The sequence below is a fragment of the Periophthalmus magnuspinnatus genome, chromosome 12 (assembly GCF_009829125.3).
Source record: "Periophthalmus magnuspinnatus isolate fPerMag1 chromosome 12, fPerMag1.2.pri, whole genome shotgun sequence".
Taxonomy (NCBI): domain Eukaryota; kingdom Metazoa; phylum Chordata; class Actinopteri; order Gobiiformes; family Gobiidae; genus Periophthalmus; species Periophthalmus magnuspinnatus.
In genome coordinates, this window is record NC_047137.1 from 10476905 (window position 1) to 10503705 (window position 26801).

Genomic DNA, 26801 nt, shown 5'->3' on the forward strand with positions numbered 1-26801 from the left:
GTGCACGTGAGGGGCGTGTGCATGGAGGTAACGTAGTGGAGGGAGTGTTTTGCGGGATAGACAGTTTTGACAGACAGTTGCAGTTATTATTATTATTATTATTTTAATGTCTTTACACATACCATCCTTAGGCCAAACAAGAATCAGGTTTATGGAGATGCAAGCCCACTCGCAAAAAGGGTGCATGTTTTTCATTGCAACAAACACAGCCAAATTTTTTTTTTTTTTTTTTTTTTTTGGGGCTACATCCTGTGGCTTTAAATCTTTCTATGGATTAGATTTATTTATTTTTTATTGTTTTATTTTTATTTATATATTATTTTTATGTATTTTAGAAATACATTTTTATATAATTTCAATTTCAATGTTTTTTTTTTGTTTTTGTTTTTTTTCTTTATACTGAAATGCTGCATACATTTTCATTGACCTGGTTATTTATTTATTACCTTACTATATTATTTTAAGGCTGTTGCTCTTGGATCTTTTTCATACTGTGGGACAAACCAAGATTTTCAAATGCTTTCGTATCTTTGCAAACTACTTGTGCATGAGTTCATTTATTTTATGTATGTTTACATGCAAAAAAAAAAAAAAATCTGAAACACAAATTGTTCTCTTTGGCCAACAAAAATCCTCCTATATGAATGTAAACAAACAAGTGATCTGGGCTGCGGTGAGTCAAGGGAATCTTCTGGCGAGAGCTTTAAATCTATGAGATCAATACACAGTGCATGTTTAAACAGCTACATGTAAATAAAGCCCATGTGTGTGTGTGTCAGTGGATAGAGCGCATTATTGAGTGTTTCGTGTCAGCTGCTCAAGTGCTAATGCCACAACCACTAACAGCTAAACTCAATACAGACAAAGCAAGTTTTATGCATTCCAGTATACACAGCACTGTCCATAAAAAATGTAAGAATGAAACAGTAGTGGTGTAGTTTGTATTAATAATGAGTTATATATACATACGTTATTTATTCAACTCTGCAATGCTCAAATATAAAGCAAATAAATGCAGCACATGATTTTTTAATATGTTTTTGAGCAAAATTTGTCTTCCTCTAGTACATATGTATTGCATAAGCAGCTCTTGAGGTCAAAATAAGTCCACTGTGTACCGTCTGTGTAATCAGGAAGTGCATATTAGCATGCTAGTTCATTTTAGCGTAGCCCCGACAGCAAAACTTTGAGAACTGCGGTCTCGGAAAGTTGTGAAAAGCGCTCATAAACTCATTGCGGTGGATAATTGTGGGATGATAGGAAGGCGTAAGGTAAGTGAGGAAGAAAGGGTGATTTTCAACCTGCATGCTAATAGCGGTAATGCTAGCAGCTGCCATGCTAACATCAGCGCGCGGGGGTTCTATGCGATGTCGTCTGTGTCGTACGTGTGCATGTGCGGCTGATGGGTATGATACAGATATGAATGAATCGTTCAACTCAGAGCAAAATTGTATCAAACTGTATCAAAACAAATATGGCTGCTTATGAGGGGAAAAAACAGGAAAACATATCCCGGGGGACTAAAAAACATCACGGATTAATGTGATTTTGTTAAATGATCGGTGATGAGTGAACTCTTTTGTTTCACATGCATCACTGAAATAAAGTAATCTGAGTGGATGGTTGTGTTTAAAGGGCCATATTACGCTATTTTCTGATCTATGTTACAATGTTGTTTTCTCTTCACAAACATATCTGGAGTTGTGTTTTGTTTCATTCACACATGTTTAACACACAAAATCTGGGTTCTTCTCTCAATCAGAAAGCACTCTATTCCATGTTGTGATGTCAGGGGGTAATACAGTTCACTAGAATCAATTGGATATTTTCAGCCCTGTAATTTGCAACCTCTACTGAGCTAAAGGTAAAACGTAGCTGAAAACTACCCCGCCGTGACATCACAAGGTGGAACAGAGCATTATCAGTTTCGGAAATATAGACAGGATTACTCAAACATGTGTGAATGAAACAAAACACAACTCCACATATGTTTTTGAAGCGGTAACAACATTATAAAATGGCTTAAAGAGTCAATTTTGTGTAATATAGGACCTTTAAGTTTGGCTGGAGGATGTGGTGACCAGACTGATATCTCTCTGTATGAAACATAGATATAGTATTTCAGTTGGTAGAGTGTTTGTCCACTGATCTGAAGGTTGGCGGTTCGAATCCGGCTCTCGACATAAACATCATCGGTTGAGCGGTCAGATCTAGTGCAGTTCCAGCAAGGGCAAGACATTTAACCCCCCCTTGCACACAGTGTGTATGAATGTGTGTGCATCTGGGTGAATGGTTACTTAATGTAAAGAGAGTGAGCAAAGAGAGTAGAGAGAGAGAGAGAGTAGACGGGAAAGGATAACTAGTAAGGATGGAGGATATATTCATCCAGTGTTGGTACTGGTAATATCAGAGGGGTTTCCCAGAGAGAAAGAGAGAGAGATTCAAAGAAAGCAAAGAGAGAGAGAGGCAGGCGAAGAAAGCAAAGATAGAGATAAGAAAGCAGAGAGATGAAGAAAGCAAAAAGAGAGATGAAGAAAGCAAAAATAGAGAGATGAAGAAAGCAAAAAGAGAGATGAAGAAAGCAAAAAGAGAGATGAAGAAAGCAAAGATAGAGAGAGAAAGAAAGGAACGCAAGAGAGATGTTTAGAAAGCAAAGAAAGAAAGAGAGAGATAAAGAAAGCAGAGAGAGAGAGGTGAAGAAAGCAAAGAGTGATAGACAGATGAAGAAAGCAAAGAGAGCGAGAAAGAGAGAGATAAAGAAAGCAAAGAGAGAGAGATAAAGAAAGCAAGGAGAGAAGTGAAGAAATCAAAGACAGAGAAGTGAAGAAAGCAAAGAAACAGGTGTAGAAAATAGAGAAATAGAAAGAGAGATAAAGAAAGCAAAGAGCGAGAGGTGTAGAAAGTAAAGAGAGAGATAAAGAAAGTAAAGAGAGAGAGGTGAAAAAAGCAAAGAGAGAAATCGAGAGATAAAGAAAGCAAAGAGAGAGAAAGAGGTGAAGAAAGCAAAGAGAGCGAGAGACAGATGAAGAAAGCACAGAGAGCGAGAAAGAGAGATAAAGAAAGCAAAGACAGAGAGAGCATGTGTGTGTGTCTTCTATGCTCATGAGATCTCTTAATGCTGCCTGTCAGGTTGGTCCAAACACAGCTGAGCTCCTTTTCAGAACTAGAACAAGACTCTTCTGTTGTCTGAGCTCATGACATCAACTTACTCTTACCATATTATACTGTGGCCTAAATGAAGCTACAGAATAGTGATGAAATATACTGCTTTTTAAAAAACAATTTAACCTAAAGGGGGCACTGTGTACGTTTTTGATTGGGTCTATCACCTGCTCGTCTCATGAAAATGTTATTGTTTTGCCTGGAATTTACACAGTATGGTGGTACTTATTAATTTGGTTACAGGAAATACTTTGTTTACTGACAAAAATACTTGTTATCGGGAAGTCACATGTTTATCTCCATGAATATTTTTAAGTTTTATTCCATTCCGTGGACCACATTAACTGATATAGCCTACAATCTTTGACTCAGGCTGTATTTCAATGTCCATACTTCCTTAGTTATGGCACTATTTAGTGGTGTCCGAATGTCTAGGTTGTGTTGTGCACTCAAAATTTCCCATAATGCACCTTGAAAAGTACTGTCCAGTCAACATAGACCACAGTGCATTGCAGGAACAGTGGACCACACCAGGTCTTTTAACTAACCACAACTGAATGAAAGCAGAGAGAAGTGCTGTTTTATCGCCAATTATGAATAAAAGACTCTTAAATTAACCTTTTCTGTGTGAAGTTGCTAGCGTTAGCCACTTACCTTATCTTGAGTTGTTAAAACAGCGATTATTTCCCCATTTCAGACAAAAAGCAAATAATCCACTCCGTTTACGTGAGATCCTGCTCGTCAAAAACGTGTATGGTTCTTATTAGTCCATAAATACTCCGTCCGATCATGAATCTGATCATTATTTATAAAGAGATTAAGGTTTTTTTGCATGTCGTTGAGCAAGGCACATTATTTATTTGGTGCCCAATCTTATCGTGTTCATTTACTCTGACTAATTTCATTTTAAGGTGCATCATGTAAGGTTTTCTGGAGGCCCATAACCTGCTTATCTCCATGGAAATATTATATTTACTTACAATGTTCCACAGTATGGGATTTAATTCACCCAGCTTTCATGTGTTCAATTGCAGCAGTTTTTATTTCCTTGAAAATACATTCTTATTGTAAGTGGGGTTGCCTCTCCACAGATCTGAACTGTCACTTGCCCTGGTAGCGTCACTTATGTTTCTCCATTTAGATAGATACGTTGATGTCTCCGTGGAAAGTTAGATGATGTACTTTGGAAAATAGCTAAAGAGTAAATCGGAGTGACATTTTGTTGAGTTAAACAAGGCCAAACAAAAACTATTAACAAAATGTAACTAAAAATCATTCAAAACTAAAATTGCTCATCAAAAATTGACATTGGTCCAGTTCCAACACAATGATACATTCAGATTGGCCCATATTGAGTCTACCTACCTTCTGTTCAGTCTCCTCTCTCCACGCCGAATGCTTTCATGCTTCTATTTTTATTATAGCGGAGATGCTTGCTAATGGTTTGTCTAGCTTGCGTTCCACTTCACATTGTAAGCTACGTACATGGTTAATGCTAGATAGTGCTGTCCGGAGAAACAGAAGTGATTACGTAGCTCTGTTCGCGGTAATGTGTTAGCATCTGTAGCTATAAGCAGGCCTGAAAGTTATACGTTTTGACAGGTTTTTTTTGTTAATTTTATTTTATGGTGCAAGTTGAGATAAGGCTAGTGGATGAAATTACGAAAAAAAAAAAAAAAACAATCACACGGTTCATCTTTCGCGGTCTTGCTGTTTCACGGATATTTTTAGTGCCGTTTTGCATGTTTTTTTTTACAGCGTATGAACGTGCATTGTGTTCTGCGTCCTGATTGGCTAAGGGACTGTAGACCATTGTCCATCAGTCTCCTCCGTCTCCTGAACAGTACAGAATGTGTTCAACCAGATTTACGCAAATGTTTGATCGTAGTGTGACTCTAAAGTGCTGTAAGTTTGCAAGTTTTCTCCCCGACAAAACCCACAATGTCGATGAAACGTTCTGCACCGGCAAATTTCAGAAACACTGGAGTTAAAACGTAATCCCCGCGATAAACGAGGGACCACTGTATTTATCTATGACGACTTGATAAAAGAAACGGTCTTAGAAAACCGAGTTGCTCAATGGGAGTTTGCGTCACTGTAAAATAACAAAGAGCCATGAAGATGTCGGCCTTTCCTATGGATAGCTGCACATCACGCTAGTAAGCAGCAGATTTTGTTTCATTAGTACGCTGCAGAATCCTACGCGTATCACGGATTAAGAAAATAAAGCTGGAGAACGTAGTAAGTAGGGAGCAGTGGGCGTATGCCGGTGGCGGTGAAAACGAGAGTAGACTGCTCAAACATGCACGAATCGCTTCAAATACAACTTCGAGAGGGTAAATGAGAAGGAAAAAGAACTAAAACATGTTAAAAGCTCTGAAATGCATAATAGATCTGCTTTAAAAAAAAAAAAAACAGCCTTAACCATTTCCATAACTCTAACTGTAACCATACGTAACTTAAAAAAAATAACCCTGTTCCTAAACTTAATTACTTCGAATGTCCAATCTCTGCAGACCGTCACTCTCGACCCAATATTCTAGCACTAATCGTTTAATTTTAACTATTCAGGATCATTTAAACCCTAACCCGAAACATTTTTACCATCTCTGGAAAAACCCCCAAAAAACAGCATGTTGCCAGTTAGCGTAATTAGCCTTTAGCTCGCTGCATTTAGCAAAAGGCAAGAAGAGGTCATCACAAGTTTTATCAAAGCTATTTCTAAAAAGATTGCGGAAATTAAGCTTTGCGATTTATTCTGCTGTTCTGTCAAAATCGGTAAAGGCATGGACTATTTTTGCTAGCGTAAGAACATTTGGGAGAGAGGGCGTGAATAAAATAGAAGCTGGGGTGGAGTAGACCAGGGTCCCGCTGCGCTAGATTTGGATCTGAGACGAGGAGGGAGGAGAGCAGACGTTTTCCCCAAAGATGGCAGATTTAGATATTAATACTACTTCTGCTACTTCTGCTACTTCTGCTACTGCTGATACGACTGCTACGAGTGCAGACCATGTTGGTAGCATGGGGAATACGAAATAAGATTGAAAGTTTGATGTTGTTTTTTAAAGCCTTTTGATTTTGGGTTATTTCACAGATTTCAACATAATTTTTTCTCTTTTCTTTTAATGTTTTTGGTCAAGACTCTGTGGAACTGTCTTGCTTGTAAAATGTGCTGTAGAAAATAAATGAGATGAATGAAACAGATGGGGCATTACTTTTAATGCTGCTCTAGGTCTGCCACTTGCTTGTCTCCGTGTGTGTTAGCTTTGCCTGATATGTTTCACAGTATGGCATTAAACAAACTTCCATCCATTTTCTTCCACTTATCCGGGGCTGGGACTTCCTTCACCCCAGGCACGTCCTACGGTGGGACCCCAAGGTGTTCCCAGGCGCGCCAAGAGACATCATAGTAAACGAACGTGAATTTGTTGAATTATGCTTTTACTACTCAAAATACTGTATTCATTCTTACGCAGATCTGACCTGTACCTTGACCTGGTGGTGTCACCTGTTTGTCTCCATGGAGATGTGTAAGTTTAATGCCATACTGTAGGACATTCCATGCAAAAGGAATAGCATCTCCATGGTCACAAACAAGTTGAAGGAACCCAACAGAAGAAGAAAAGTAACATACTGTACATTTAATTGCATGATAATTACTCATGGACAAAGGACGTATATAACAGTTAATACAATTAATCCTCACACTAACCTGCTATGAAGACTGGATTACTAGGAATTTTGTATAACGTAAATGCATTGATCTTCTGTTGTCCCAATATTACGCTGTTTATTATGTTTTTGTTAAGTATGTTATATAGTGTTATTACTGTGCAGCCCTCTATGGTCAATATATTTATGCAGAAATTAATTAACTCATCGACACATTAAATATTGTTGCTTGTGATGTGACAATGTACTGGTCCCAGTGGGAAAAGAGACATTTTTTTCTACTGATTTGGCTCTGTGCACAACGACGCCCGTCACTGTTAGCGTCACTACTTTGTGTCCAATTTTATCTCTTTGAGGTTTTTGCTACGTCATGCTAAAATGAATACAGTAAATATTTAAAGATAAGGCAGTGTACAGGGAGCTGCGGGTTGACGTTACTGACAACATGTTAAAGACTTCACAAATAAAATGAATACTTCATCAGAGGACACTTCTGAGAGATCTTTGTTTCTCAATGCTAACGCTAATGCTGTTTTTGAGGCATAATAAATATTAAAACAACACCACAAACTGAAACATTCTACGTTTAAAAATTATCAGGTAGTCTTTATTTTTTTATTAATTTGAATCTTAATAGGTTGTTATTTTATATTTTACACTCTTAATAAAAGTTAGCATAAGCTTCGAGACAAGGGAGCTAGCTAGCGTCATGCTGTACATAGAGTCAATCGATTATGTTGTACTTTGCCATGAAATATCCAAAAGATACATTGATAAAAGTCGAACCTGATCATTTTGATCAGTGACTAAACCCAAGAACTCAATGTATTTCAACAAAAAGCTACATTTTATCAATATTCATTTTAGCCACGCTTCATCTGTATTAAATCTGATTGACCTATAGCATGTTGCAGCGGTGGAAGGTAACAAAGTGAAAGTAGTACTGTACTTGAGTATAATTTTTAGGTATCTGTACTTTAGGTATCTGTACTTATTTGTACATTTTACAGCGGGTACTTTTTACTTTTACTTTGCTACATTTAAGAGCAGGTATCTGTACTTTCTACTCCACTACATTTTTGAACTGGACTGAAAAGTAAAATGTACTTTTCATGTGATTTGAGGGGTTAATTTTACCTTGTTCATGATAATCCTGACTAAAGAGTTTTTGAATTCAAGCTTCGACTTTGAGCAAACAAAAATAAATACCATATTTTCTGGATTATAAGTCGCACTTTTTTTCATAGTTTGGCTGGGGCTGCACCTTATACTCAGATGTGATTTATATGTGAAATATGTTTTCTTCTTCATTATTATGCATTTTTTGGCTGGTGCGACTTGTACTCCGGTGCGACTTATACTCTGGAAAATACATGAAATTCATAAGAAAAATAAATACATTGATTTGTATTGTTACTATGACCAAAATATGTATCATTTTTAATTAACATCAGTACATTTTACAAATTAAAACTAGTGTGAAATACTTTTACTCTTAAAGTACATTTTTAATACTTTTACTTATGTAGATTTTTTCATGTGATACTTTTACCTGAGTAACATTTTGCCTCTGTCTCTGTACTTTCACTGAAGTAACCAAACTGAGTACTTCATCCCCCACTGGCATGTTGTGATATCATCTGAAGCCCAGTCCTTACAGTAGTAGTGATCGGTCTGTGTTGTTTGCATGTGCTGATGTTCCAGTTGAATTCGCCCATGAACTCGGTGAGCAGCTCCGAGGACATAAAGCCTCCTCTGGGTCTAAATGGAGTCATGAAGGTCCCGGCCCAACCCTCCAGCACCGCCCTGTCCCTCACCAAACACATCTGTGCCATCTGCGGAGACCGATCATCAGGTACGCCAACGCAACAACTCTACATGCATAACACTAACTACAGACACGCTTTAGTCAACAAAGTGCTGTGTCTAGTTTTTACTCCTATTTTCTATTTTTGCTTTGAGTGCCTTGAATTTCAAATCATATATCACCCATTGTCTGCTCTGGATTCTAGGGCTGGAGACCTTTAGCTGTTTAGTCGATTAATCGGTGGTGATCAAAATCAAAATTTGTATCAGTCGATTAATCCTTTTATTTAGATCACGGGTGTCAGACAAATTTTTACAGAGGGTCACATCAGCAAAATGGTTGCTCTCAAAGGGCCAGATGTAAATGTAGGACAGTATAAATGTAACTAAATAATGTAATGTAAATGTAAAACTTTTTTAAAAATCTTGTTAATTAACCGTTTCTGTATTTATTACTTATTCATTTCACGAATAATGCATATGAATTTGAAAAAAACATCTGTGTAACTGTGTATCTCCTGATAAACTGATATTTTAAGACAGTCATACCTTTTAATTTACCTTGTCGCGGCCACATAAAGTGACATGGCGAGCCACATTTTGCCCGCGGGCCTTGAGTTTGACACATGTGATTTAGTTTATAAGAAATTATATAGGACAACAACAGAAGGGAGAGGTTAATGAGTAAGTTAGCTGAAGATTTTTTTATATATATTTATACATAAAAAGGTAGATTGAATTCAAGTTTAATCTCTAGTCTAGTCTTTACAAGAATCCATTGTTTCCTAGCACTTTTTTTAACATAAATACTTGCTTTTTGCATGAACTCCCGTGCAGGTGTAGTCTTGTGAGTGCAGTTTGGGTCAGATACATGGAGCTATTTAACAGTGTGTACTTATGATTGCCAACTTGACATGGAGTAAAAGCATATGTTGTCATTATTTTAAAAGACACAGCCTCGATCACCCAGCCATGACACTCATATTACAAACTGGGTCTGTCTTCACTCAGATGGTCCATACGCACTTGTCTGTTTACATAACCACTATAGCCACCGCAAAGATATCACAAGCGCGATCTCTGTACCCATGACATTTCTTCATCCTGGCCTCTTATTTTGGACCTGTAAATCATTTGTAGTTATAGACTGAGAGTAATACAGGATCAAATGGATGTGGGCAGCGCGTCTTACCACATATACTGTAGAAACCCTTTCAAAGTAAGAGACCTCCTTAGACGCGTTTGAGTTGGCACCACTTCACACTGCTGCTGCTCCACGCTGCGGGACATTTCACTGGAAGCACAACAGTCAACAGTGTGTGCAAATCTGGTGCTAAACGCTGCCGTCCAGGAGGCTAACCGTGAGCGACTGCCCACCCGAGCCGTTTACTGATCCAACTGAAAAAAACGGGAATTCTGTATGGTTCTCATGTCTGATTATTTTTTCCTGGTGCTAACAAAGCTTTTTATAAATTTTGTTTTATTTCCCCTTCTTTCTCTGCATTTCAATAATAATTCACTGGGTATTAAATGTAAAGATTTTATTTAGCTAACCTTATGAACGTTTGGAAAAGCTTCATAGATTGCTAGCAAATAACATTTATCACCGAGGGGCAAGCATTTTGAGACGGAAGTGGACTAAATTAGCTCGATTTAAAAGGTTCACTTCGTATCTTTTCTGGTGGAGGGTCCGCTAACTGCTTGTCTCTATAGAAATGTTATTGCTTTGCCTGGAATGTTCCACAGTATGGCATTATGGTTATCTGTCTTTATGGCGATAAGCAGGTGCATGGTGCTACCTAGTTACAGGTCAGGTCTGTGGAAAGCGTTACTGTGCCTGTCCATGTTAAGTTCAATATATGCCCCCAGAATTCTAGCACTGATTAATGATTGGCTGTAGGAACTTTAGGGTTTAGATAGTGACGATTCAGATCAGAGGGAGTTTTTTTTAGGTATAAAACCCACTGGATTTCAGCATTGAAACTGGAAACCCACATAAAACAACTTGGCTATCACACCCAATGTTTTTGTTACTAAAAATAAATCAGCATTACAGTTGTTATCAGTAAAAGCTATATTTGATTTCATTGGACACAGATAGGTCATGTTTAAGAAATTTGAAATCATCTCACATTTTAATGACATATTGTGGAGATCTTCAGGCAAGGTAATAACATCTGCAGGTACTTGCCCAGAAAAGTAGTAAACATAGTGCAGCTGTAATGAATCAAAACGCAACTATGACATTAGGGTTAGTATTAGATTTCACAGCTTAAATAATCAGACAGGTCCAGTCCCGACGGTGTGCGGATCCTATGCTCCGGCGCATGTTAGCTGGGTTTACTGGAGGTGAGAGAAAGAGGCTGTGTCTAAAGCAAACCATCCACAAAACATCACTCATCCCTGGGCATGTCTACCGCACAGCCTCCCCATGCCCTGTTGCCATTGTGTGGGTGGTCACCTTCTACTATGTAACCTAATATACTGTAGCAGAGGTATGGGGAGCCAGTGCAAGTCAGCACAGGAAGATGGGAAAGAAGATTGCATAAAGTTCACAAAAAGCTCTTCTTAAACAGCTTAGTTCTAAAGGTTTTCAGATTTGCAGATTTGTCTTCTTCTTTTTTTTTTTATTCTTTATTCATCAGAGAGCTTGTACAAATTCATTAATCTTACAAAAGAAAGAATGATTAGAACCAGATTTAGCTACTGCTGCTTTCTATCTGCAGTCCCTGGGCAGGTTAAAATACATGTTTCATTACAATTACATTATAATAGTTCATCATTAACATTAGCAGTTAAATTAAATAAAATGTCCCGTGTCCAATACTGTTGTTTCCTATAGTCCATAACAATATAAACAATCATTACGTGCAGGTTTTTACAGCGAAACAGAACAATAGTAAAATTGTTGAAATCTACAGACAATTTCAGACTTTCTGGAAGCTAAATCCACTGTCTGTTTGAAAAGAAAAGGCTGCGTGGGCATGTGGAAAACAGAATACTACTAGATTTTTTTCACTTTTTTAATAATAATAATAACGCATTTGAATTTACATAGTGCCTTTTAAGACACCTTAAGTGCTTTAGCGCATTATTCAGTCACTCCACTAGATCCATTTCTGCCCCAGTGTGATACCCGGTATTCCCAGAAGCTTTTCAATGTTTTTTAAGTCCATACACCTGCCCTAGCTTTTTGTACAAATGTTCATACGGTTAGCTGAATCAAATCTTTACATTTAATATCCAACTAATTATTACTTAAATGCAGGGGGAAAAAAAGGAGAAAATAAAATTTAAAAAAGCTTTGTTAGCACCTGTGAAAATAGTAAACACATATGAGAACCATACAGAATTCCCATTTTTACTGTTGGATCTGTAATCTCGGGTGGGCAGTTGCTTCCGTTTACCTTCTGACCATGATGAACACACACCATACTGATCCTATGTAATGTGGGTGAAGTGTCTTGCCGAAGGACACGGTGACAGTTTCCCCTAGATCCATTTCTGCCCCAGTGTGACATCCGACATTCCCAGAAGCTCAGTCCATACACCTGCTAAATGCTAGCTTTTTATACGTTCATAAGGTTAGCTAAATTAAATCTTTATATTTATTTCCCAGCAAATTATGATTGAAATGCATAGAAAGAAAGAAAATTAAAATCTGTTTTATTAAAAAAAAAAAAGCTTTCAGTGAAAAAGCACCAATGAAAATTGTCAACCACACATGAGAACCATGCAGAATTCCCGTTTTAACTGTTGGATCTGCAATCGGCTCAAGTGGGCAGTTGCTCCCGTTTACCTTCTGACCATCATGAACGCACGCCATACTGATCCTACGTAATGTGGGTTAAGTGTCTTGCTGAAGGACACAGTGACAGTTTCCACTAGATCCAATGCTGCTCTAGTGTGACAGCCGGTATTCCCAGAGGTACTAACCAGGGCCCAACCCTGCCTAGCTTCCGAGACCTGATGACACTGGGCTTTGAGAGGCTTGTGAATTCTATAACATGAATGCAATTTATACAAACAAGCCATTTCTGTTACACATTTTATCCACTTTCAACCATCCCAGCCTTGTCCTAAAATAACCCATACTTATACCACACTCTCTCAGATCACGTTTTGGTCCTTATCCTAACCACATTATCCACAGAAATCCAGCCATGTAAAACCAGGCCCTTAACTGTTACACTCTTACCCGGGGCACCACTACTTTTCCACAGAACCAACAAACAACCTACTGTTAACATGTACACCTCAAATACCATGCAAAACGTGTCCGCTGCGGGTTGACGCTGGGTAGCTAATTTACTGGACAGTTTTAGCTTTGCATCTACGTCATCAACGCTACACAGCACCTCGGGGCCAAACTCCGAACAATGCTTAATAGCTAGTCATGCTTCATTTATTATAAGCGAGCTACCAGCCTGACACGGTGGTCCTACAGCAAAGATATGCACACATGCTAATGCTATCCTCCGCCCGTCATAATTAACAAAGAGGAGCTGTTGGCGAAGATACGCAAGGCACATCGTGATACAGAGTGCAGGGTGCCCCAGTCAGAGGCTCCAGGGAAGGGGCCCGGGACCTTAGATTAACCTTGTCAAGCCCAGACACAACGAGCAATCACATGTGCGGTTATTCAAGGTGTTTACGTTGGGTACGCTGTTAGCCTAAGGTATTGGTTAAGTGATAAGTTAGCTATATCTTATTTTTTAATTAGGGAGAAAACTTAGAGATGTGTTTTAAAAGGGCTAATGAAGTCAACTGCATTGTAAAAGCAGCTGTTGGGGTCTGAAAACGTGTACACAACACGCATCGAACAAGGAAGTGCGCTGTTAGCATGCTAGTTGTTACCATTACCGTGACTCCAAAACTCCACTCTGGCCTCTGAAAGTTGTGAAAAGCACACTCACGTTCGAAAAGCAGCTCTTAGGGTCTGAATAAGTGTAGACAGCACGCATCGAACAAGAAGGTGCGCTGTTAGCATGCTAGTTGTTACCATTACCGTGACTCCAAAACTCCACTCTGGCCTCTGAAAGTTGTGAAAAGCACAGTCATATTCTAAAAGCAGCTCATAGGGTCTGCTCCACCCGTTTACAATGATCTAATTATGCAGTAGTACATTAAATTCTCTGTTTTTGTGTCATTGGGCAAGACAGCGAACACTTAACGCACTGCACACGTGTCGCTGTCATTCAAACAAGGTAAACAAATGATTTTCCCTTAGGATTACTACTCAGAATGACACGTCTAAACACAGATGCAAAGAACAATAGACAAAAAAATGAGAAATATTCCTCTGCTGCTGTCACCACATACTGTCAATCAAACACTCAACAATATTTTCAAATGCCCTATATTGTGCATAGGCTTTTTGAACTAGTTTTGAACACCATATGTACACATTCTGGAAAACTACAAAGTACATTTAACGCCACTGTTGGATGAGTCCTTGCTTCTGCTCACACTCAGAGGAGACAGATTCTAAATAGTCATCACAACACTCATGTTCATACTAGACAATGTGGGTGAAGCGCCTTGCCTAAGGACACAACAGTAGTTTTTCCCACTGGCGCCCCACTGTGGCACCTGATATTCCCAGCGGTCTCCCTTCCTAGTACTAACAAGGCCCAACCCTGATTAACTTCTGAAATCTACTACCTGTTTCGCTGATGAAAACATGTAATAAATTGGGGAAATCAAAATATATTCTCTTTGAAATGTCCATGTTATTGCTTTTTTTTAAAAACCAGAATGGACCATAACCTTTGCTGATCTCTCATTGATGCAGGTAAACACTACGGCGTGTACAGCTGCGAGGGCTGCAAAGGCTTCTTCAAACGCACTGTAAGGAAAGACCTGACCTACACGTGCCGAGACAACAAGGACTGTGTGATCGACAAGCGCCAGAGGAACCGCTGCCAGTACTGCCGCTACCAAAAGTGTCTGGCTATGGGCATGAAGAGAGAAGGTACAGCGCATACCGTACAGGACACAGCACCTTAACTGCTACATGCAAGTCTATACTAACAACTATACTTTTTAAACTTTATACTTTAGTTTGTGTTTGGTCGCAAGGTAATCTGACTTCGCAAAAGCATTGATAGTTACTTGTACGAACACCAATTGGGAGTAAAAAGGGAGGAGCTAACTATATATAAGGCAGTGTCCACCAGTAATCTGACCAGAACTGAAGAAGCTGCTTGGATGAGCAGCGAAACGTCTTCACTCTACAACTTTTTGTCCAGTTGACAGATTTTACTTTTGGCTTTTACTGTGGATCAGACCTGGAAGACTGAGGGATTACACAGACCAAAACTGGGACTACACTACGACTAGGACAGGACTGAAACAGGACCAGACCAGGTCTAAGTCAGGACTAAACAGGGCTCAAATCAGTACCAATCCAGGAGAGGTGTGAATGTACTTTTATCTGAAAAAATAAATACATTAATTAATTCATTAAAAAAGTAAATAAATAATAAATAAAAAATAAATAACTATAAAAAATAAACAATTAAATAAAAAAAATAAAACAATTAATAAAAATAAAATTGTAAATAAATAAATACAAAATAAATAAAACATAAATTAATTAATCAATCAATCAATTAATTAAATAATAAGCCTAGCTGAACCACTAGTTTGCAACAGAGGGTAGAACAGCCAAAAAACTTAATCAAGAAAGAGAACTTTAGTAAAAGTACTAAAGTAGTAAGTAGTAAAAAAGTACTTTGGGAAGCTCAAGTAGTATTGTAAAAGTAAGTCTGTCTACCACTACTACTACTAACACAGCTACTCTTACCACCAATGTAACTTATGCTACCACAACTAGTACTTCTACTACTGCTGCTGCTAATAGTGCTAGTATTTCCACCATGACAACTACTACTACTACTACTACTACTTGTCAGCGGTACGTATTGTTACCATTGCTAAGCCTACTACTATACTATTCCTTCTTACTGCTACGTCTAGTAGTACTGGTACTACTATACATCTATACACATGCGTCTGTATAGAATAATGACAATAACAGCCGTACAAAAACACAATTAATTTTAACAGCCCAAGGTGTTACATTATGGCAGGATTATGCTACTTTTACTGCCTCACTTTCCAAAAATCTCAGTCAAACTACCTCTCCCCCCGCTCCCCCGCTCCTCCTCCCCTCTCTCTTTCCGTCTGTGTCAAATTATACAGAGGAAGTACCAAACCCCCCACCCCCAGCCCTCCATAATAATGTCTCCTCCTCTGGTGTGGACTGTATTGTATTGGCACACTGCATTTGGACTTGTGGCAGTACTTTGTGGCAGCACTTTGTGAAGTATTGGGGAGCGCGTTGAGCTGTACATGCCCGGGGGGTGCGTTTCATTTCTCCATCTGGGAAACGCAGGGGGACTGTGTGATTAGGCAGACTCCAGGGAAATACACTCAAAGAATTCAAATATGACAGTTTCCACATTTCTGACTAGTTGTTGATTCTATTACTACTACAACTAATACTATTACTACTGCTACTATTACTTCTACTGCTTTTGCTGCAACTGCTACTAGGACCACTACAACTACAGTCAGTGCTACGGATGACCAGTACTACTTCTACAATTTCAATAAAACTGCTTGTAGTAGTAGATGACTATTACTACTACTACTACTACTACTTCTACTAATATTGATACTGCTGCAATTGCTATTAAGATAACTACTAATCCTAATTGGTAGAGATGATTACTACTACTGTTACTGCTTCAATCTACTGCAAATGCTACTAGACTACAAATACAGTCAATGGGACACATGACTACTACTACATCTACTTCCAATCCAACTACTTGTATGACTAATGCTAGTAAGTAGATGACTGCTGCTACTTCTGTAAGTGATACTGCAACAATTACTAATGCTAATGCTAGTCTGTGGTGTGTTTGTACTATTAACGCTAGTCAGTTGATGATTACTTTTACTACTACTACTGCTGCTGCAAGTACTATTATGACAACTACCAATGCTAATGCTAGTCAGTGGTACAAATAATTACTACCACAACTATTACTGTCTGTTACTACTTCTACTGAAAATGTTATTACGACCACTACTACTGCAGTTAGAGGTACAGATGATTGAATTGAAATTAATGCCAATCCGTAGTAGTAAAAATTACTAGTAATTCTAATACTATTATTAGTACTATTACTATTACTACTACTACTACTAACATCAGCAGTGATAGTGTTTACAGATGACTACTACCGGTTCACTTCTCTACTACAATTACTACTACTACTTCTACTACCACTGCTGCTATTGCTAAACAATGGCATGAATGACACTATGGTTGTCTTGTTGCCTACTACTACTACTACTACTACTACTACTACTACTGCTACTGACCTACTACTATTTCTTCAGTTTCTACTACTACTACTCCTGCTCTTGTTGCTAGATAGTGGTGAATGACACTATGTTTGACTACTTGTATATTTTTAATATTAGTATTACACCCATTATTACTGCTATGACCACTACTACTACTACTACTAAGGCTCCCCACCTACTACTGTTTTTATGATTTCTACTACTACTGCTGTTGTTGCTAGACAGTGGTACAAATGACACGATGACCATGAGTACTTATAGGTCTACATTTAGTATTACCATCACTACTATTCTTACTCCTGCTACTATGACGACTCCTGCTGTATAGGAAGGGCGGCTGAGTGCACAATTGAGCTCTTGTTTAGTCTGTTTACTTTGCCTGAGTGGCGTTTGGAAATTTAATCAAAGTGCCCAAATTAGATTATGGATTGTAATTACTTGCAGTCGAAATGTGGACGGCATTCCTCAAATTAGAGAGGAGGGAGAGGGGCGGACCAGGCGTCCTGCTGCTAGCATGTTCAGAGAGGAGCGCACTACTGCTTTGGGAGGAAAAAAGTGCATTTTGTGTGAGTTTTTCAGTAGGATCAAAATGTGACTTAAATTACAAAGATTTATTTTACTTGCGTCTTCTTTCTCTTAGAGACAACCCATTCATCTAGTGTTTTGTTTGTTAGTAAAAAACAAACAAAAAAACCTGCCTCTTATCACAATTTACAATTTTAATGAAAAAAGTAAATTCAGGTACTGTATATGTATATCTATGTATATGAAAAGAAAACATTACTATTAAAATGGTTTGTTATAAAGATGGATAAAGCACTTCTACATATTAACACTCAACAAAAAGCAATATTTTATTTAAATTTAATAAAAAATAAATAAATAAATGAGAATTAAATGCCCTGTATCAATTTTTTCCCCATCTAGGTCTATTTGAGCAAAAATGTTTTATTGTCCGATAATTATGTAGTGCACATTAGCATGCTAGTTGTGGTTAGCATTACCTGAAAATTGTGAAACGCGTTTATAAACTTTTTCTTTTTTTCTTCACATTTTTAAGACTGCAAAAATCTGTTTCATTACCCGTAAAGCTAGCATTTAAGCTAGTTCTTGATACTTGATTATTGGGCTGGGAAATGCACTTTGATGGCCACACAAATTATATCAAATAAAACATTTAATATGTGAATGGCAAAATAAGCAAAGCAAAATAATTAGCTCAGAAATTTTGGAATGTATACTTTGAAAACTTTTTGAGGGTTACTTGCACACTTTCTCAGTGTCGCCCTCTGCTGATAGCCGTGGGAAATGAAGCTTGTTGAAAATAGCTAATTAGCAGCACTGCTATCATCAACATGACACAACAGATATACACCTTTTAGCAGATGAAATTTCAGCTGTAGTGAAGTCTGCAGCTTGAGCCTGTACGATTCCTCAAATATTCTACATAATCATTCTCCCCTATTATTTCCACATGCACAGCTTACAGCATGGAGTCACCATAGCAACACAATTTCTATAAAGTAATGCATGTACTTTTTGAGAATAATCCCCCTATTATTATTTATCAAAAACCAATACAGCCCCTGTGCTTTTGAATGTTAGGAACAGAACACTCAAATCTTGCCCAATTGTACTGAGCAGACGAAAACACCTTTATGAAAACTGGCTAGCGTCCATAGCATACAGACAGAGGAATGCTCACTATTTGAAGGGCTAAAAAACAGCTCCAGCCTCGGGCGCTTGAGCAGAGGGGAAGAAATCACACTTTTGTACTTGTTTGGGCACAGTTTCTGCAGCATTCAAGACAGCAGGACGTGTTCGAATGAAGCCACAACATTATAAAGTGATGATTCTCATAAAACATAAATGGTGCACAGGTGAGAAAGCAGTGGAAGACGTAATAGCTACATTCAAATTGCGGATGTTTTGATTTGGTTTATGGTTAAAGGAGCTGCACCTGATTTTTATTTCCAGTCTTAAAGCAGACCTATTGTGCTTGTGTCTGCTATATAGTTACAATCTATGACACCAGTGGATCATTGTGTTATAATTTGTACCTTTTAATTCTCAATATTCGTCTAAAACAACTTAATAAAAGAAAGAAGTGTGCTGACTTCCATGTTAGAAAAATGCAGTGTCCAATGGGAGCTGACGTCACTATAAACGTTATCACAACAAAGAGCTGTGTAGCTGTAGTGTAGTTGGCCCCTCCTATGGATAACTGAACAAGGTTTTTTTTTAATTTTTTGTCATTTGTACCAAAATGACTAAACAACACAGCCAAATCCTACTCATATCACTGACTAAGAAAATAAAATTGGAAAATAAAGTAAGTACAGAGCAGTGGGTGTATGTCGGTCGCGGTGAAAACAGGGTTTGATCGCAATATGGCATCTTGAAAATAAGCGATTAAAGATTGCTGAAAACATGCACAAATCACTCCAAATACAACTTGGAGCGGGTAAATGAGAAGGAGAAATAACTACAACATGGTTAAAAGCTTTGAAAAGTCAATTTTGCATAATAGGTCTGCTTTAAAATGTTCAAAACAGAACTTAATTTTAAACTGATGGTAAAGCTGACGAACAATAGCATGCTAACGACGCACTTAGTAAAATAAGTAAAATGCTCTTTCTGCTTTTACTCTTGTCTCCATAGATTCTACCTCTTTGTCTTGAATGATCCATATTATGACAGTTACCTTATCCATCTCACACTCATTCTATTACAGACGTTTTTACTGCTCAGAAATTCCTTGAAAAACATGCATTCTTACTGTAAATGGGCTCGCCTCTCCACAGACTTGACTTGTCCTCACAGAAATGGATACGTGTAACGCCGTACTATGGAACATTCCTGGCAAAGCAATAATATCTTCAATGAGACAAGCAGGTGACGGACCAACCAGCAAAGTTACACAATGCACCTTTAATATGGCTGTAGTGATTTTACGACGTTACATGAGAAATGTGCAGCTTTTTTAAATTGAAGGTATTAGCAAAACCAAAAAAACTGTAGCCTGTTCAATCTCTCTCTCTCTGAGCTTAAAATACTTTGTTTCAACTATCTCCACCTTCTGTTTCTATCTCCTCCTACAATACAATACAAAACTGACCAATCAGAAAGCACCAGCCAGGTTTTGTTTCACGTGGAAAAGGCCAAGTAAACGCAGATATGCTAAAAGTGTGGTTATACATCTCATTGTTCACACATTTGTTATTTATGGAGTTTATGGTCAAGCAGCACTTTTCATGCAGCTTTTTATCATGAGAATAACAATAAAACACTGAATCTTGAGCCTCATATAATTCTAAAGGTGATGAGAAAACTGCATCATACAAAATGCTAAATATAATGTGGAACTGCACTCTGCTACCCTCTGCTGGGCATTCTGCCTATTTCAAAATAGAAGTAGAGGATGAATTTCTGAAATGACAGTTTTTACACACAAATTCTAAATATAAAAACATTTTCTTGGTTATTTAATTCTCGTTTAGTAAAGGCAATAAAAGTTGAGCAAATGCATTTATTTCACCGTATTCACATGAAACAAAAATGTCCTCAAACCGCTTAATATGGTGGAATTTTTATTTTTTCTATTTGTTAAGAAACATGACTTTATCTAATTGTAGTGAACGTCAGCATAACCTGTAGCCCTGTCATGATAATATATATTGAAGTTCGATATATTTCTGAAGTAAATATAGACGATAAACGATACGAAGAGCAGATTTAAACCACAAAAACTGAGCTGCAATATATTCAAGATCATTCTAATATATTTTATTCAGGAAAGGTTCATTTCTGTCCCGTGAATGTGACTTTTTGAATATCGATACCAGCTCAAATAAGCATCTAGTTTCGATACTAGTTTTAGCATTGATTAGTATTTGATTTTTGATACTTTTGACAATCCAGCAGAATAAAACTTTATCACTTAGTTTTAATCAGTAATGAGTCATAGAAGTTTTACGTTTAAGGCTTAAATCTTATCATATAGCCAAAGTGGTGCAAAGAAAAAGTACCTACGATGAATACTTACCCCAAATAAATATTGTTCCAACTTAAATATTGAACGTAAATTATCGTGACAGCTCTAATACCCAGATCATAATGCAACTGAATATACCTTAATATCACACCCTGCTCCTCAACTTCATAATGGGCTTTCCAAACCCGTGTCTTGTCAGTAGAATCGGACTGATAGATTACATGTTCCCGGGAGCTGGGATTAGCGAGCGGAAAATTGCCGTAAAAAGAAGCAGTGAGGTGAGAATTCTGACACTTCCGAGGGTGTTACAAATATTAGCGCGCTCCTGGCTGCCTGTTAAGTAGCCCTTCACACGTCCAATGAATCAGTCTGTGCTGCACACCATCAGGGCGACAGTAACATATGGAGGAAGTGTGCACGGGGAAACAGGGAAAAGGAAAGGATTCATATGGAAAACAAACAAGGTCTCCCAAGTCAGTGCTAAGGAATAGACTCTATACTCGATACTGATTCTGATACCACAATTTTTTTTTAAACTACAAAAAACTCTATTTCGATGATGTGATTTTCAGCCGTCCAGCTAGTTTCCATAGTGATCCGTGGGCGTATACTAGTCTATGTGGTTTTATTCACCTTTTTCAGAAAGTTTTGGTTGTATTATTTTGTATGGGGATGCCGGTCTTGGCAGCAAATAAGTTCTATACAGACTACAGAGCTGTTTTTGAAGTTTCCCAGAGAATCGGTGCAGTGTTGACTTGTTGTTGCACATAAACATTGAACATTTCACACAAAACCAACTACTTTATATCATATTTTAGCTGCAAAACTTTTCCCAAATTGTCCATTGAAAGTAACTGGATTCCTACTTAACCAGATAAGCACGGTTTAGTCGCATTTATACGGAAGAAGTATTCTGATTCAGCTCAAGATCATACTTTTGACAACTCTAATTGCTTTGCAGGAAAGTGTGTCCAATCTAAATCTCCAATCTCCAATCTCAAAGCTACTGGGTTGGCAGTACCTTAACTTGCAGATACTGTAGAGAGGACACATCCAAGTTTTTCTCATCCTCAGTATATGGACAGGCCATGCTCCAAATTATTCCATAAACTTGGCAATCATGAGCAAGGATTTTGTAATTAAGACTCAATCAGTGCTGCATTACCATCAGTATACTGCTCTTTTAATTACAGAGGAGTTGTACAAAATTACTAACGTTGGCCATTTAAAGGTCTTAAAGTGCAATGTTATGAATGAAAATGTGTTCAATGGATTTTATGTTTTTTATCACTATATAATAAATATGTTTGTCCTTTCTTTTTGCCATATCCGACGCACTTCATAGACACAAACTACATTATAGAATCTAGATCTATTGCAGCTCGTCTCTAAATAATCACACAAAACCAAGATGGCAGCCAGGTGTAAACCAATTGTTTACGGTCGGAACAAACGCTACACGGATCTAATCTTCCTCCTATTCTTACATCCTCCCCGATCTGAACTGACCTCCGCACGGCCCCTGCCCCCCTCCTCCACCCCCACCTCCCTTGCCCGCTTTTATTTATACCATTCTACACTACTTTACTCCTTTCAAGGATATTATCATTTACTGCCTAGCTAGCTTAAGCTTTCCCCACGCCCCCCATCCCTCCCCTTCCTATACCTATACACCCCCAGGCCCCATGCACGGCTCCCATCCAGAACAAGGGTCCGAAAAGGCTGAGCGAAACCGCAGAAAAACAGGATTAAATGAATTTATGCTCTCGGTAAGGAAAGAAAGGAGAGGGGATAGGAGGTAGAGGAGAGGAGAGAAGGGAGGAGGAGGAGGAGGGATAAGCTAACATGGTTTCAGCCCGGCTCACCTCTCGCTGACTCCGACACAAGTATTCTAACCTTGGGATGACCTCCACCGGCAGACACCCCCCCCCCTAAAACATAACCTACCCAACGCTCTACCCGACCCACCCCTCCGAAATCCAGGCAAGCGCTTTCCTTTCTCCCCCCCTAAAACATAAGCATGGCCTCTCGGAAATAGGAATAGCAACCAGGAGTGAGGAAACATTATCCTGGAAGTGCGCGACGGATTGGGCTAGCATGTACATAAAAACGTGGCAAATGTCCAGGTGTGTACCGTATGTGCGGGGCTAATATTGCAAGACTTGTAATAAATTTTCGCAGGGTTGAAAGTTTTAAAAGAGATGTGTGAGAGTAGTGATTTTTTTTTTGGGGGGGGGGGGGGGGGGGGGGGGTGGCGGTGGATGGATTGGGGGAAAGTTATATCGTTTTGCAGGATTTTGAAAAGTTGAAAAGACGGGTGGGGAGGTGCGGTTTTTACAGTGTCTGCTCAGCACACAAGCCATTTCCTGTGTCTGCGCCAACAGCCAATCACAGGGCAGAATGAAACGGGTGTACTTTTTTGTATGGAACAGACCTATTCATACAATGGTGTTATTGAGGTAAAGTGTGTTGATGTGGTTTTAAGACAGGCAGAAAAGCACAGCGGAACACTGGGGACACATAAATATAACTACTACATTTTAATTAGCCTAATAAAGCATTCATAATTCATAAATTCATAATGATTACACTATTTTCAAATCTATGTTATAATGGCTTTTGTTTTGTTTCATTCACACGTTTCACAAACCCTGCATATTTACTGTAAGTTGTGTTCTTCTCTTAACCAGAAAACACTCTGTTCCACCTTGTGATGTCATGTGGTAATACAGGAAGTGCTCCACTGTGTTTTTAAACTCTATACCTTTTCACTAGAACCATTTGGAATATTTTCAGCTCTGGAATTGCCCTTATCTACTGAACTTAAGGGTAAAATTTAGCCGTTAACTTGAAAACTCTGCTTTGATGACATCATAAGGTGAAACAGAGCATTTTGTGCTTTGGAGACTTAGACAGACTAATAATAAAAGGTTAGTCAAACGTGTGAATGAAACAAAATGCCTCTCTGGGTATGTTTTTGACAAGGTAACAACATTATAACATGACTTAAAGCTCACAAGAATCCAATTTGTGTACATTTAATGCCCTTCTAACGTTTTAATTAGTAACTCTGAATTAATCTTAATAAACTAATTGTTCTTTTTAAGGCTGTAAATTATGTAGTTATTACAAAAAGTCACCAAACATAAAATACTTCTGAACAGCTTAAACTTGCACTATGTAACTTTTCTGATCGAGGCCCCGCTACCTGTTTTGTTCCATGGAGACGTTCTGGCGCAATGTGGAATGTTGCACAGTATGGCATTAAACATACTTATCCAGCATTTATTTAGCTACAAGTGTTTTTATTGCTAAAGAAATACTTAAAAACGTTCATTGTCAGTGTGAGCGGGGTTCACCACAACACAGATCTGACCAGTAACTTGACCTGGTGCTTTCACATGCTTGTTTGTGTCCATGGTGATATATAACTTCAATGCCATACTGTGGAACCTTTCAGGCAAAGCAATAACATCTTCAGGGATTCCAGCAGGCAGTCGGCCATCTATCAAAAAGTCACGTAGTTCACCTTTACGTGTTTGGTTTTATCAAAGTAAATGGATCTTCTGTCTGCATTTATCCACTTTGCAAACTACAGTTACGAGTATTTAAAGTACTAGGCAGAGTAAGGAAAGGAAAGGAAAGCAGGCTGCAGGCTGGGATACATTACTTCCTGGTTGCTTCAGTTTACTCTTTTTGTGAAGTTTATAGGGACAACTTTCTTTATATCCTTGTTGCTTTTTAACTTTCATGTATCATGTACCCTAGAAAACAGTTAGTTACATTAGTTCCTGGTTGAAAAGTATGATTCGACTTCCTTCTTCAAGTGTATTTTAGGACCGCTTTCCTCCATAAACTTTTCACATAGCAAATCATTACTGGGATGGGATACGATCTTGAGCCACAAGATCTCACAAGATTATATTGCCACAAGATTGTGCACACATGGAAAATGATCTCTTGAGGTTTTTGGTCCAGGTGTTTACCTTTGGTTTGAACTAAAAATGGTTAATGAGGAGGTATTATGCAAAACCTGACTATTTAGAGCTTTCTACCATGTTATAATATTGCTTCTTCATCAAAAACATGTCTGAAAAGTTATAGCAATTTCTCCTGGGCCCTATTCTATCCCTCTTTACGGTTAGCGGTAAGCTTCTGTCCAATACTTAGCTCACAAGCCTGCGTCACCCATGCTCCCACACGACAAGTCTCTATAAATATACAAAAGCGGAATACAAAATATAGTCTACAACTTCACAAACCTGATGAGATGTGCAGTAGTTTTATAATGCGTGCTGATTATGTTGTGATAGCACTCTGAAAGGGGACTGGCTTAGAACAGAGAGCAAAGGGAGGGGTGACACAGAGTTAAAAACAAAAGTGAAGCAAATTTTCAGCAAATATAGCATTTTCAAAACATTTTCAAATATATAAATTTAAATTAATAATAAATTAATTTAAATTAATAATAAATATAAATTTTCAAATATAGCATTTTCAAAACACTATATAGAACTTGTTACTCAAAGAAGTGTAATACCCGCTCTTTAACGCTGGAGAGTACATCACTTGAGAAGCCATAGTTCCAAGTAGCAGTTTTAAAATGACAGAAAAAAAATATGAAATAAATCTAAAAATTGTAAGGGCACTGAAACGCATAGTTATGTAAAAAAAAAAAAAAAAAAAATCTCATCTTGTTTCATTCTAAAGTGGTGGAAGTAAAAGTATCACATGAAAAAATCTACTTGTTAAGTAAAAGTACACAAAAATGTACTTAAAGAATAAAAAGTCAACACATTCCACGCATAATTTGTCTTTTGGGCTTATAAGGCTTTAAATGTAGTGATTCTGACAAAGATTTGTGCCAAATTTTGTTACAGAACAGAAACAATTAAATCAATCTGTTTTGTTTTTTTTCTATAAATTTTTATTTGAAGATTTTTGAACATGTTAAAAACAAACCACTCAGCCTTTTCCGCAGGTGTCAAACTATAATAAAAAATACTTACTTTTCAGTGTATTTCAAAAATCTAGCAGAGTAGAAAGTACAGATACATGCTTTCAAACATAGTGAAATAAAAGGAAAAAAGTATCCACCAAAATTTACTTTTAGATCCCTAAAATGTGTTCTTAAGTGCATTAGTTTACTACGTTCCCCCACTGCTCATCTTGTCAGTTGTGTCAGATCTCACGCTTATATACAAATCGATGACTGTAGAAACTAAGCCACATAACTAAGTGTGAAGGACTCCGAGATTCTATAGCTACGCAAGTTCTGTAACGCATGTCGAAGGTCACTGAATGTTTGCTGTTTACGCGTCTCAAGATATTACTCTCTTTATTAGTCTCTTCTTCGATACGCCGTACCATACCGTATACATGGCTCCACTGTTCATTTACATTCACTGAGAAGGCTCTTGTCACCACCTTCTCTTGTTTACACTGAAATATTGATGCAGACTCATGCAAGGAACGTCAAAACAGGCTCTGGCTAGCTGTGAACGAGGAATAAACAAGTGCAATATGTTTCTTTGGGTTGAGAAAAGCGATGGGAACTTTGCTAAGGGAAGTTTAGAGAGGTGTAGTATCCAAGGACAGCAGCAGTTCTGGCGTAGTCACGAAGGATTCATAGTGCGATACGTTATGGAACTGAATATGATGCAGCAGAAATACTTCATGTCGTGTTTTAGAACTTAGAAAAACACTTTCGAAATCATAAACGACATAGACGACCAATGAGCTCCCATTTTTTCAACACGGCGGTGAAATAAACAAACCTGATTGG

General features: G+C 38.0%; 1 protein-coding gene across 6 annotated transcripts in view; it reads left to right on the forward strand.

Annotated features, from left to right (window-relative positions):
* rxraa (retinoid X receptor, alpha a) overlaps window positions 1–26801 on the forward strand; it is a 221505-nt gene that overhangs the window by 163909 nt on the left and 30795 nt on the right. For 3 of the 6 annotated variants that reach the window (XM_033976212.2, XM_033976216.2, XM_033976215.2), the window contains exons 4-5: window positions 8539–8689; window positions 14435–14614. In XM_033976212.2, coding sequence (XP_033832103.1) covers window positions 8539–8689; window positions 14435–14614 — 331 coding nt within the window. Of the gene's footprint in view, window positions 1–8528; window positions 8690–14434; window positions 14615–26801 lie in introns of all 6 variants that reach the window. The other 3 variants (XM_055225681.1, XM_055225683.1, XM_055225682.1) reach the window with 1 other exon arrangement.